The sequence below is a fragment of the Falco biarmicus genome, chromosome 8, assembly GCF_023638135.1.
Source record: "Falco biarmicus isolate bFalBia1 chromosome 8, bFalBia1.pri, whole genome shotgun sequence".
Lineage (NCBI taxonomy): Eukaryota > Metazoa > Chordata > Aves > Falconiformes > Falconidae > Falco > Falco biarmicus.
Genome location: NC_079295.1, coordinates 38,379,646 through 38,392,762, shown reverse-complemented (window position 1 = coordinate 38,392,762; position 13,117 = coordinate 38,379,646). Strand labels below are relative to the sequence as shown.

At 35.6% G+C, this 13,117-nt stretch overlaps 1 protein-coding gene across 1 annotated transcript in view; it reads left to right on the top strand.

The window, feature by feature from the left end:
* Positions 1-13,117, top strand: part of LRP1B (LDL receptor related protein 1B) — a 470,964-nt gene that overhangs the window by 377,748 nt on the left and 80,099 nt on the right. The window contains exons 61-65 of the mRNA XM_056350419.1: positions 1,975-2,068; positions 3,680-3,796; positions 3,969-4,088; positions 6,472-6,591; positions 12,881-12,997. Of these exons, the coding sequence (XP_056206394.1) occupies positions 1,975-2,068; positions 3,680-3,796; positions 3,969-4,088; positions 6,472-6,591; positions 12,881-12,997 (568 nt within the window). The remainder of the gene's footprint in view (positions 1-1,974; positions 2,069-3,679; positions 3,797-3,968; positions 4,089-6,471; positions 6,592-12,880; positions 12,998-13,117) is intronic.

Genomic DNA, 13,117 nt, shown 5'->3' with positions numbered 1-13,117 from the left:
ATGGCACCAGAAGCTTATTCCACAGTGAATTTATATGCTAACAGTTGATTGAATTGCTTTTCTCCTTTCTAAATGATTCATTGTTAGGGTGATTTAAAGGATAGCATCACATCTTGGATCCTCCAGGAAAAATATTTTATCACTTGTGGATTCCATAAGAAGAAGAGCAGGTTTAAATAGAAGCAGCTGCTTCAGACAGTTACAAGCTGATGTTGATTATTAGTCATTTTCTTCCAATTTTGGAATGAGTTTACTGTTTGATAATTCGTCAGTCTGATGGGGTCAGATACAGAGATCAGTAGGAAAAATATTCTTTGCTACTGATGATTTTCAGATGACGCTGTAAAATCATAGCTGTTCCTATGATATAGTTGCTTTTGACAGCACACCCACTGCTAGCTATGTCTGATGAAAAGGAGTCGGATGGCTGATACGCTCGTCTTGCACGTCTGCAGACTTTTAGCTATCTTTCGATGGCTAATCTGACATGAGAAATCGTTTAGTGTAAAACACACCAGGCTGTAGAATACCAAAACTCAGGCCGTTCCAGGCACACTCCTATGAGTGACCCCTGATTTTTCAAGGTGCCTGGCTCCCCAGTTTAGGAGGGAATGCAAATGTTTTCTTACAGAACACAATAGCAGCTAAGAGTTAGTGCTTGTTTCCTGGAATTATATTCATAACGTCATTTTAACAGCCTAAATTCCCTGTGGTGAGCCATGTGAGGCTGGCACCTTCAAACAATTAAGCAGCAGGAAGTCTATGCTGCCAAGTGGGAAATAGTAAGAATGAGGATCGTCTGAGTTTCTGTTTGTCTCCTCCATTTGGAGGCCGCCTGCTCAGCTCCTCCAAGGTGCATACCTTTCTGGAACAGTTCTAACAGTTTCCTCCAAGGTGCATATCTTTCAGGAATGGTTCCAGCAGTTTAGAGTAGCTGCCGTTCAAACCCAGCCTGTTACACAGCATGTGCCTCCATGTGCTACAAGAATGAGGTAGCGCCAGTGTAAGCCCTACTACATAAATGGCCATGAAACCCTACCTTTTCTCGGTGGAAAAGATAAAACTGACCTAATGCACCGAATTCAATGCATCTTTTAAATACTTTAGTAAGCTTTATTGAATAATCAATGATTTCATAAATATAAGCAAAGGAAATAATCATGCCTAGTCACAGAAAATAAAATACCTTGCGCTTCTAAAGCTGTTAGATTCCTTCCTTTCTGTGCTTATACAGCCACCGGGTAGGAAATGCAACATTCCTTAAAAGTTGCTGATAATCTATCCAGATTTTTTCTCCCTTGCATTAGCCACATAATGAACTCTGAATTTAGGTTTTGCCCTGGAAGATTGCACGAAGTAATTTCTACTCTTCATTTTGTTTGTATTCATCTTTCAGTCAGAACAAAGGTATAGTGTTGCCTGAGCTCAGAGTGAAGGCGCCGCCAAGGTCTTACAAAGGATTTTTCTTTTTTGTACAAATATTTTATTCCTTTGGAAGATTGAAAGGCCCAGCTTCATTTTTTCTCATTTAATTCAGACAATATAAGCAAAACTGTATACAGTACAGCACTGTACATTCAGGCCCTTTCCTGTAACTATGAGTGTTTTGGTTTATCTGGAAAAATGATACTGTCTGCTTCAGCAGCCTACAGAGACTGTTAAAAAATGGAAGTGGCTGTTTTGTATAATATATTAGTCAAATCATACAATGCAGCAAAGTGGTTTATGTCAGGGGCACTGTAAGTCAGTGTAGCAATGTCATTGAAACTGCAGTGATTTGTGTCAGTGGAATTCTCAGTGCAAAACATCTCCAAAAAAAGAATATTTAAAAAATAACTTTTATAAAATTAACAGCCAGAGTTGATTAAGGGAACAATGACTTTAGCAGTGAATCTAATTTTTATAAATTGTACTGTTTCTCTTTAAAAATAAATAAATACTCATATCAAAGTTTTTCTTTCCTTCCTTTTACAGTTCCGTTGCAAAACAGACAAATGCATTCCGTTTTGGTGGAAATGTGACACTGTGGATGACTGTGGAGATGGCTCTGATGAGCCTGAGGAATGCCGTAAGTGCATTCTGAATTTGGAACCCGGTTTTGTCAATGGGGTCTAAATCAAATGCAATGCTTTATAGGTGTTAGGAAGAGGATTCTTTCTTAATGCTTTTCCTCACAGCGCTGTTTCTGTTCCTTGATCTCTGTCAAATTTACAAAGGGTGCAGGCTCTTGTTTCTCAGCCTCTAAAAGATTTTCATTGACTTGTGTCTACTGAGGGTCATGTAAGGTCTTTGGAAAATCATAAGAGCATGTTTTTGATGTTTCAAACCTCTATGTCATCCCAGTTATGGTTTTGCTGAAAATTTTTAATTTGAAGCTATGTTCTAGAGGTTGCTGACTTTTTTAATATAAAAACAATATTCTGCCAGTTTTATTTGGTTTATTTTTGTGTATAATAGAAATGTGGAATTCTGATCTTTGCTGTGTTTCATTGCAGTTATACATGTTTAGCTAGACATTAAGTGCAGTTTTGTGAACGACAGTGTTCTCTATGTGATTCCTTCTAAGGTTCTGTGTATTTTTCACTATATGTTTTCTATAAATATTTTCATGTTAGCATTTTATAAATACAGTCAAAGACAAGTGTGGAGAGATATTTCTCACCCCTCCAGTATGATCAGTTTTATGCAGTGAACATTTTTTATGCATCCTGTGTAACTTTGACACACTGTCCTGAATGTAGTGCAGGTGCAGCACATTTCTTGATAGCCTTCCATATTCCAAATAGTAGGTTACTGTAGTATTCTCCTTGGATTGTAGACAACTGGAAGTCAATTATGATAATATTTCAGCATCCCAAAGGATGGTTGCTGTGATGGTAGCTGACTGCAAGTTCACTTGTTAGGAAAGTACTCTTTCAGTGTACTGGATTTATAAACATCTGTCGATGATGCTATTTTTCAGTCCCAGTCACTGACTACTTTAATACTGTTATGTTCATCCACATAAATCAAAAGATTCTTGCCTTCTTCCCTTAAGCTTAATATACACAAAATGCTGTACTGTGTTCTACAATCATCCAGTTAATTAACAGTTAATTTAATTTTTTTTGTATTGAAATCTCTCACCCATATTTTTACAATTTTGTAATTACTTTATCTGCTGCAGAGGGCCTTGAAGCAAGCTTTAACATTTGTAATTATTCTACATATGATTATATTTTAAGCTACACTATGTTTACATAAAATATTATTATAGAGGTGCCTAATTGCTCATCCACTGCAGTGGCAGTGGCTGAGAAGAAATGTTAGACCTTTCATGGGAAATAGAATTAAGAGTGGGACAGTGAGTTTCTTAAACGTAGACTAACTCAAATGTTTAAGTCCTAAATTGCTAAGTCTTTGTTGAGCTAATAGTAGGCATCGACCTGTAGAGGGTTGCTCTCTGTATCATTAGTAATGTGTAGCTATAGTTATGCAAATTTTAAATTTCAGACTTTGAAGTTAATTTTGCAATAGTACGTGTACATTTTAGTTACTAATATCTGTTCAGATTGAGATTATATAGGCAAATACAAAGGTTTATAAATTCTTTTGATTAGTCCATAGAGGAGGGACAAGACTATTGATACTTTAACCATTCCTCTGATAGTATTCATAAGCAGTTTTCTTTTTTTCTCAGCTGAGTTCAGATGTCAGCCAGGACGTTTTCAGTGCGGAACCGGACTTTGCGCTCTTCCAGCCTTTATCTGTGATGGAGAGAATGATTGTGGGGACAATTCTGATGAACTGAACTGTGGTAGGTGATTATATCCATTGTAGACTTCAGAAACATGCTAAAGTGATTTAAATGCCATTCTCCAAACTTTCTCAAGAAACTGTATTTTTATTCTTTTCCCTTTTAATTTTTAAATCTTTTGTTCTTTAGCTTCTGATTTTTTTAACTTGATATTTTTATTCTTTTAACTTAGACACACACGTATGTCTGTCAGGTCAGTTCAAGTGCACAAAGAATCAGAAGTGTATTCCAATAAATCTGAGATGCAATGGACAGGATGACTGTGGTGATGAAGAAGATGAGAGAGATTGTCGTAAGTTATGTTTAGAGAATTTTGCTCTGGCAGCTGTGGCTGATTTTAAAGAAGGAACCAAAGTAAAATATGTAAAATACTGTAAATATCCTCTATGTAAATAATTCGAGGAACATGAAAACCAGATAGTGCACAGGACTGACTAAAACACAATGTTTCATGTACAAGAGAACAAACTAAAATGCCATTTAGTCACTTCATTTTTTAAAGCCACTGCAAAGAAGAGGGGTGTGTAAACAATTAATTTGAAGCATTTAATTGGGTTTCTGACTTAGGCTGAAACCTGTATTTTACTCTTAACCACCTCAGAAATGAGTCATCTTTTGGAAGCTTTCATCTGCCATGCCTTGCAGCAATCCATTTCAATGGAAAAAGATATTTTTCTGTGCCTTTTATTGGAAAAGATGTAGATCTGTAGCTCCTTATACATCTTTTTTCTTTGATGGAGTTTTCTACCTTTTGTATTCCCTTTCTTCTGGAGACTTTTTCATTAATTTACCTATGTAACTTCATTTCCATTTACTCAGCTTTGAATGCATCTTATTTTTTATGAGATCATTTTCACTCTCTTTCTTAGATATAAGTAGAGAAAATATTTTCAGATTTAGAATGGAAATGTATTGAATAGCTTGTGTCTTTGATCATTTTGTAATTACAATGATGTTGCTGTCTTGAAATGCATCGCTGTCCTTCACTCCATCTGTTACTCAGATCTACTGCTGAACTAAGGCACTTATTCCTATTTTCTGAATTAGCTTTCTCAAGGTTTGCATATGCTGCGTTTGTACAAAGAACGTGGCCTTCTCCAAGGAAAAGATTGCTTAGGATACAAAGGATTTGTTGATGATCGTGATTATCTGCCATCTTCCCAATGGCTCAGCAGAGCTGTACTGTCTGACAGACAGTATTACATGTTGGTTTGCATGTTACATCTCTTTAAAAACTGATCAAGGGAGGTCAGGGGAACTCCTGTGGAAGATAGGGAGGCTGCTTTTTTCATTATAAAGAACTGCACATGGTATATGGAAGGTTCCCAAAACATTGAGGTGTAGCTGACAGAAATTAAGTCAGAGCAGCAGAGTCTGCAGCACAGCAGTGCTCAGGGGGTGGGAGGGGTACAGTCAGGATCAGCGGTGCTGGAGTTCAAGAATTCATAGGGATCAGCAGGGGTGGGACAGTCTGCTGTGACATAAAGCAAGCTTTAGAATTGTCTGAAACACAGCCATCAACCCACCTGAAAAGACACAGTGGGGAGGGGGGGAGGTTAATTATATACATTTTTTATTTCTGTTCTGTCTTATCTAGACTTTATTAGCATCTTAAGAAAGTTAAGTGTGCTAGTTTACATTTTCAGAAGCCATGAGTGAGGTTTTATAAAAACTTGAATTGCCTTTGGGGAGATGACAGAAAGGGTTTTAAGTAGGTCTGCCACAAAGTTCATATTGACTTGGACTCTTGTCACAAGACAGATAACAGAAGAGATTATCTATTTTGTTTTAATTCCACTGGACTGGGATTCATAAGATACAGACCCTTTTTTCACCCCTATGACTCTTCCGTTTTATATATCAAGCGACCTTGAAAAAGTCATATTTCATACTTCAGGCTTTTCATATGTAAAGTGGAGGTAATTATGCTGATCTTCCTTGTAAAGTGCTTTGAAATCCCCTGGTGAGGTGTCCTAGCTGAGAATCAGTATTCTCTTTATAAGTATAGTTAGCAGTATAGCCAAGTCTAAATGTTTTTTAATTCCAGCGTTGTACATTTTTTGTTGTCAACTGGCTGTTCTAAAGGTAGCGCAGTTAAGCTTTAACTGAAAGCATCCTGAAAGAATAGGATAATTAGCTGCATCTTTACTTTGCTGTAGGATTCAAAAAATTTTTTCTGCTAAACTGGTTAAAGTGTGATAAACCCATTATTTACCCGTGGCTTCTTTTAACAGAGCACAGAATTTCACAAATTTGTATATAATTTTAATTACCTATTCGATCCAAACATTGAGAACTGCCTTGTTGCTTCAAAGTGACTTTCAGGATTGGTAACCAGTGTTTTATGAAGTTTGAAAAATAAAAATAAAAATCTGACTGCTTTTTTTAAAGTGGTTTGATTATATCAATGCTAAGTCTTTGTTGTTAAGAGTATCACAACAGACACTTCATTACATTTGTTTAACCTTACTGTTATACATAAAATAATAAATAAACAGAAGACAAAACTATAAACAATGTAAAACTGAATGCTCTTTTCTTACAGATGTTGTGTAAGTGATGCTAGAGATACCCAATTTCTGAATTTTGAACCTTGAGATTTTTTCTTTAAAACAAATATTTTTAATATTAGCAGAAATTTCTAGTTTTAATTTGGAGTCTTTTTTTATTTAAAGCTGAAAACAGTTGTTCTCCAGACCATTTCCAGTGTAAAACAACAAAACACTGCATTTCCAAACTGTGGGTATGTGATGAAGACCCAGATTGTGCTGATGGATCAGATGAAGCTAACTGTGGTAAGTATGCCAGCGGTTTTGGATATACAACTGTAGCTTGAAATTTTTCAAAAGAAGTAGAAGGAAGAAATCGTCCCACTTAATATGTCCTCTTTCCATGTATGACACCTTTCTGATATGGTAGCTGTATCTGGCTCGTGCTTGTTGCATGGTAATCTTTATATGAGTAGTCTATCAACTTCATATTATACTACTATTTTATTGGCAGAAGCTGTGAATTAATATCTGATTTGGAACATCGGGACATTCTTGATTTTTTTCTCACAGTATTATCTAATTTCTGTCAATTTATTCTGCATGCTTTTCTGCTGCTGGAGTTCATAAATAGTGAAAAATCTAATAATTTGCAAATTGTGTGAAGACTGCCTGTGCAGAGGTCCAGAGCAGTTTCTAACTTGCCAGGACCAACTTTGCTTCGATCTGTGAGCTCCAGGGAGTTATGTGCCTGGACACACCACTCCACAAACTTTGCATCCCCACAGGACTTCTCCAGGAATCCCTGATGCTTGTGAAACTTCTGTAATTAAATTTGATAGCTTGAGGAGGCAGATCTTGTACAGACACCAAGGACAGAATTGCACCGTTACCAAACCAAGCCCTAATTCCTATCAGATTTTACACAATGCCCAGAACTATTGCTACTGAGGCAGGTTGGGTTTTTTTCAGAACAGAAGTACTAGCTTTGAATCCAATAACTTCTTTCATTGCTTTTTTGAAGATTCATTGTTGGATCACAGATGTAGCTCTACGGTTTTTAGCATGTTTCTCGTTGATAGAATGGGTGAATTGATTATATTCCTGCAGAAACAGTTAAAATTATTTTATTAAGACAATACTCACAGAAAGTTGAAAATCTAAGCAGTTGTCACATTGTGATATGTATGTGATATTTTACTGTATATACCTAGTATGCTATTCATCATCACCTGGAGAAAAAAACAGATCACACTGTATAGTAGTAGTAGTAGTAGTAGTAGCTGTCCTCAGTCTTTGCTAGCATTGTTGGAAAGTATTTAGTCAGCTCTTTTTTGGTAAATGAAAGAAAATAATAAATATAAATAATCTGCCTGGGAAGTGGATTACAGGTAATCAGAGTCAGAATAAGTGGATCAGTATTGTTGGAAAATCACTCCCATGGATGTCAATGCAAGACGCATCCTCACCAAGTGCAGAAAACCTTGTAGAAATTTCAACACAGGTCTATAAAGAAAAAGATGGAAAAATGTTTTGAGATGGAAAAGAACAAGTACGGTTGTACAGAACATTCAAAAATTTAACTCTTATTCATCCACGCATCAAAAAATAGTTTGATGAAACACATGAGTCTGGACAAGTTTATGCTTCCTCTGGGACAAGAGTAACGAAATTACAGACCGTAATCAAGAACAAAGCACTGAGAGACAGCCAAATTTCCATGGATATGTTTTAGGCAAGTGACACAAGCACATCTATGAAAATGTCAGTTGGTAAATAGTCCTAGGAAACTGAACTCTTCCTCAACACTGAAAATCCATGACCATTTTTTGAATTTTCAGGAAGGGGAAACAAATTTATCATAGCAACTGGAGAGAAGTTACAGTTCAAGAAATCATTTGACTTGAAAAAACAGTGAATACAAAGGAGATGAATCTTTGCCATAGTCTTTATATCCTCTTCTGGGATACTATAGAACTACCCCCATACTGCTCACCACCTGATCCACTTCACAGGTGCTTTCTCTTACACTGCCCCCCATCACCTGGCTTTCTAATATGCCATTTCTGTCCAATTCGGACAGCATTCCAAGCTTCCAAACAGTGGATTCATATTTTGAGCAAATCACCCAAGCCCAACTGATGTAGCACAAAGGGTCTTAAAATAATTAATCTAATAATATCCACAAGACACAAAGTTTAAAAGAAGAGAGGAAGAAGCCCCAAAACTAATGCTGAACAGGAAAAACTGTATTTCTATAAGGTACTACACAGTGTTTCATCACTTTAGCCAATATAGAAGAATAATGTTCAAGTTAACTCGAACGATTAAGCAGTATAGAGGTGCAATGCATGCAATCCCCACTTTTTGAAACTTTATGAACTTTTATTTTTTTAACTTTATTTTGAACTTTATAAAAAAATAGGTTTTTTCAATCACAGTAAATACAACTGGTTATGATGGTTTGTAGCTAAGCTTCATCTTGCCTTTTACTCTGTCTCTGGCAGTGACTGAAAGCTAGTACCTAGGCAAGAATTTGCAAGCAAAGCAGGACTGTAATGAAACTTCCCCGGGACACTCTTCCAGCCTCTAACAATCTGAGAATCAAGAGATATTGTGAGTCAATTGTAGCTCTGTATATGGTAACACTTGATGGATTTCAGGTCTTAACCTTTGTAAAGTTTTTCACAACCTGCTGCAACAAGGAGTTCCACAGCTTAATTACACACCTCCCTGAAAAACCACCTACATTTTTCATTTATATCTGTTAGTTGCATATAATGCTTTTAGTTTTTGTATTGGAGGAGACAGAACAAATTATCTGTGTTTACAATCTCTATGCTACGTATGGTTATGTACATATACAACAACTAAGCCTTGACAAGAGCAGGGTGGGTTCAGTCACATTTTACAGCTTTCCATAATTTTAGCATATAAACTATGTTTAAATGACCTTATTATAGTTTTAACACAGTTTGGTCTTCCATGTTTTGGAGTTTTTTTTAAGTTTAAAGATGGTTATTTTTATGAACAAAGTTTGATAGAATTAAATTCTAGAGCTGGAACTGATTATAATAAAGATCTGCATATGTTGATGTTAATACTAACTTGTTTTCATTTCCAAAGTGTTTACAAAGCAAAACTTATATAAAGGGTGTTCTCTTTTCTGCTGAAGTGCTGCATAGTCCTATGTGTTTTGCTTAGTCAACATCTGCTGCTGTGTGTTATTGGAGATACGATATCAAGTAAATTTGTTGAAAGTAGTCTGAATTTATTTAGTCTTCTGCGGTTACTTTCCAACTCAGACAATTGGAGTAGAATTAGGAAACGTATGTTTATTAAAGAGTGCACAGTGTTTTCCAAAGAGGAATAGGTAGGGTTAATTCATGCTTTCTGTCCAGGTAAAAAAAAGAAGCCATTAGATTGTCATAATCCTTGCTCACAACTTGAATACTTTACCTGAAGTAAGGCCCTGTTTCAGTCAGAATCTGAATAAAGCTCTGTGGTCTTGGAAAGTGATTCTAGTCAGCTTTAAAGGTGACAGGTATTTCAGGTCTTTATTAGCGTAATGTGTCAACATTACTATGACTGCTTTCTGCTTCCTCACTTTTTTAATATTAATTTTATTTTTGGCCTAAAGACTCAAAGTATTTTTTTTTTCCTGATGATGAAAACTATGTTATTTGAGACATTTGAAAGATGTATTATATAAACTTTAAACTTCCTTCAACGGGCTTATATCCTGTTCCCAGCATCAGTGGCAGCCTGCCAAGTTCTAGAGCAGCTAGATGATCCTCGATCAAAAGCGAGTTTCTTTTAATTTCTCACTTTATCCCTCTCAGAGAGGCACATGCATGCACACACACACTCACCACGTGCATGCTATTAAAATCACCAAATGGCAATGTGGTGCAATTAGGGACAAATTAGTGTTTTAGTGCATAGGGATTGATGTTTGAATCAAAATGCTTTTAGGGTGCATATGTAATACTTCGGGGTTTGTTCTGTTTTGTTTTCCATTGAAGCTTTCATCCTATTTTCTTTATGCACATTTAGAATTATTTCTAAAATAAAATCCTAGTTTGGTATGTACAAAAGATGAACCCGAACCAAGCAGCAGCTCCCTCGAGCAGTCACACAGATTTCAGAGAAGGAGCCTTTGCCTGTTACAGTAGATCAATGAGTCTCTTAATAACAATATGAAGAGAAAAAAATTAAAATTTAATTATGAGTACTTCTTTGCCTTTCTACCATTCCTATCTGAACTTTCATGTTTTAAGGTGGTCTCATTTTAAGAAAAACAGAAAGCAATTTAGTATTGAAGACAGCAATGACAAAGTATCTGTCGGCCCATGTGTTCTCTTCAGGGTTCCACAATTTTAAAAAATAGTCTTGCGCTATTTCCTTTGAGTAAATCAGTCTTTCTCAAAGATCAGATATTTGTTATGCAACTTGCCCAAATTTTTCCCTTTGTTACGTCTTAGTACTACTATCCTAGTGTTTGCCTCAGTTCTCAGTAATGTGAAGACAGAAATACAAGACAAGCAAATCTGGTTTGTAAGACATCATCAAGTGTAAGCTGCTACGGGCGATTAGTTGTCCCATAGGAAGAACGAAGCTTTCAGATTTGTGAAGCGAGGAAGGAGAGCCTTACAAACATATGAACTATTTTGTATTTTTAAAAAATAATTAAATTTTCCTTTGTGGGTGATAAAAATAGAGTAAGAAGAGAAACATTAGTATTCAAGTAGTAATCATAAGGTTAGACTACACTCATAAATTTAAAAAAGAATAAAAATACAGCCTTCACAAGTGTAAAGACACCATGCTAGAAAATGGATTTAGCACCCTTGAGAACTAGGTAATTCTTAATGAAGAGCAGGAAAAGATATATTGCATGTTCTCTTCATCCTAGCAGGTAGCTGAAATGAAAGGATGTCATCTGTGGTTCCTGTGTCACTGATTAAATCTTTATATTTCTGTTGAATGTGGAAGGGTAAATAGAACATAATATGTCATTAGTCTGTGGGCTCATTTTGTGGGTAGTTCTGTTAACTGGAGATTGTATACCTTACTAGAAATACTTCAATAAATACAGGATGGATTTCTACTTTGAAATTTGATCTTTTGCAAAGCTACAGAAACAAATTACAAGAGTATCTTGGGTTTGGGTGGTGGTGGTGTTTTTGTGTTTTGTAAAGTTAAATATTTTTTAAGTGCCTGCCAATGCAAATATTTGAAGTGTCGTGATTGAAATGTCATGGACTGTCACCTTGAGAAACATAATAGGAAAAAGTATTTTGTGAGAAAATTACTTACAGTCATGATTATTGGCAGAGAATAAGGAACAAATGCAAAAGGTAGTATTGTAATTATCAAATTCTTGAGCGTACATAACTGAGCTGCAACACCATGTACTTCCACCTTCTCGATAGCCATATGCAGGTTTGATTTATCACTCTAGTTGCAGAACTACACCTAAAACAAAGCACACAAGGCAGCCGTTTGGGCTGTCACATCAAATGCAATACCCCTAGTTTGTGGTAGTTTCCATTTAACAGATGGAGAAAGCAGGTTGATTTAAGCTACTGTTTCAGTCCTCCTTCATTCTGTCAGTTGTTAGAACTCATTGAGTTGTCATGATAGCACTATGAAGTTTGAACTGACGTGCTATGAAATAGCCTAATGGAAATTTAAAAAAATTTCTATTGAAATATCCCCACAGTGACATGTAATTTTAAATATGTCATTGAGGTTTTTACAGAGCACATGATTTTTTTCAAAGAAAATGTCACTGATAACTTTTTAATTTATTTCATTTCCTCTCTATCCTTAGAACCTGAAAAAATTACTCCAGAAATAAAAAGTATAAATAAAATACAGAGGCAGCTCCCTCCTGCTTCAGGAGTTCAGGATGTTTATGCATCTCCCAGAGGCTTTGCCTACAATGCTACTCTGTAAACAGAAAAACTCATTAAAAATTTACTGCATGAAGAAAATTAATCTCAGTTTAGTGTTATATGTTCTAGTGTTTTACTTTGTATAAATGGGCTTCCAATCTAAGACATCAGAATGTGAAAATGTAAATCAAAATGCAGAGTTTTCTGTCGGGTAAGATTAGTCTTAAATCATTATATATGCAAACAGAAGTTTTGAGACATGTATATTTTATACATTTTCAAATAAATATTATTGTGGTTTACCGTGATCTGATCTTTTGTAAAGCAGTCTTACAGATAAATCCAAGTAGAAGTCAATGCAGGCTTTTTAAGACTCAGTGCAATTACACCCTCTCTTCAAACTATTTTCTGATCACTTCTGAATTTCATAATTTTTACTTTAAATGGCAGTGTAAATGGTCTATATTTTAATTTTATTATCAAATTTATGCACATATCTCTCTTGGTGTGAATGAATAAATAGGATCTTAAAGTATGTAGTATAATAAATTATTTCTGAAAGTAACATACCAAGTGTTATGGTTGCTTCTTCTTAAACCTGTCTAGCAGTATTGTCCTTTCACTGTTTAGTAACAGTCTTCCCCATTTTGACTCTTTGCCTGCAATGATGTAAATGATATTCATCTTAATTACAGATAAAAAAACTTGTGGGCCTCACGAATTCCAGTGCAAAAACAACAACTGTATTCCAGATCACTGGAGATGTGACAGCCAAAACGATTGTGGTGATAATTCTGATGAAGACAATTGCAGTAAGTAACTTTCACCTAAGTGCAAGTTGTAAGGAGTGGAGTCAGTTTTGCAACATGTAAGAGGAACCTTTTTGGTTTTGATAAACTGCACATTTATGTTTTTATATAATGCCATCTGAG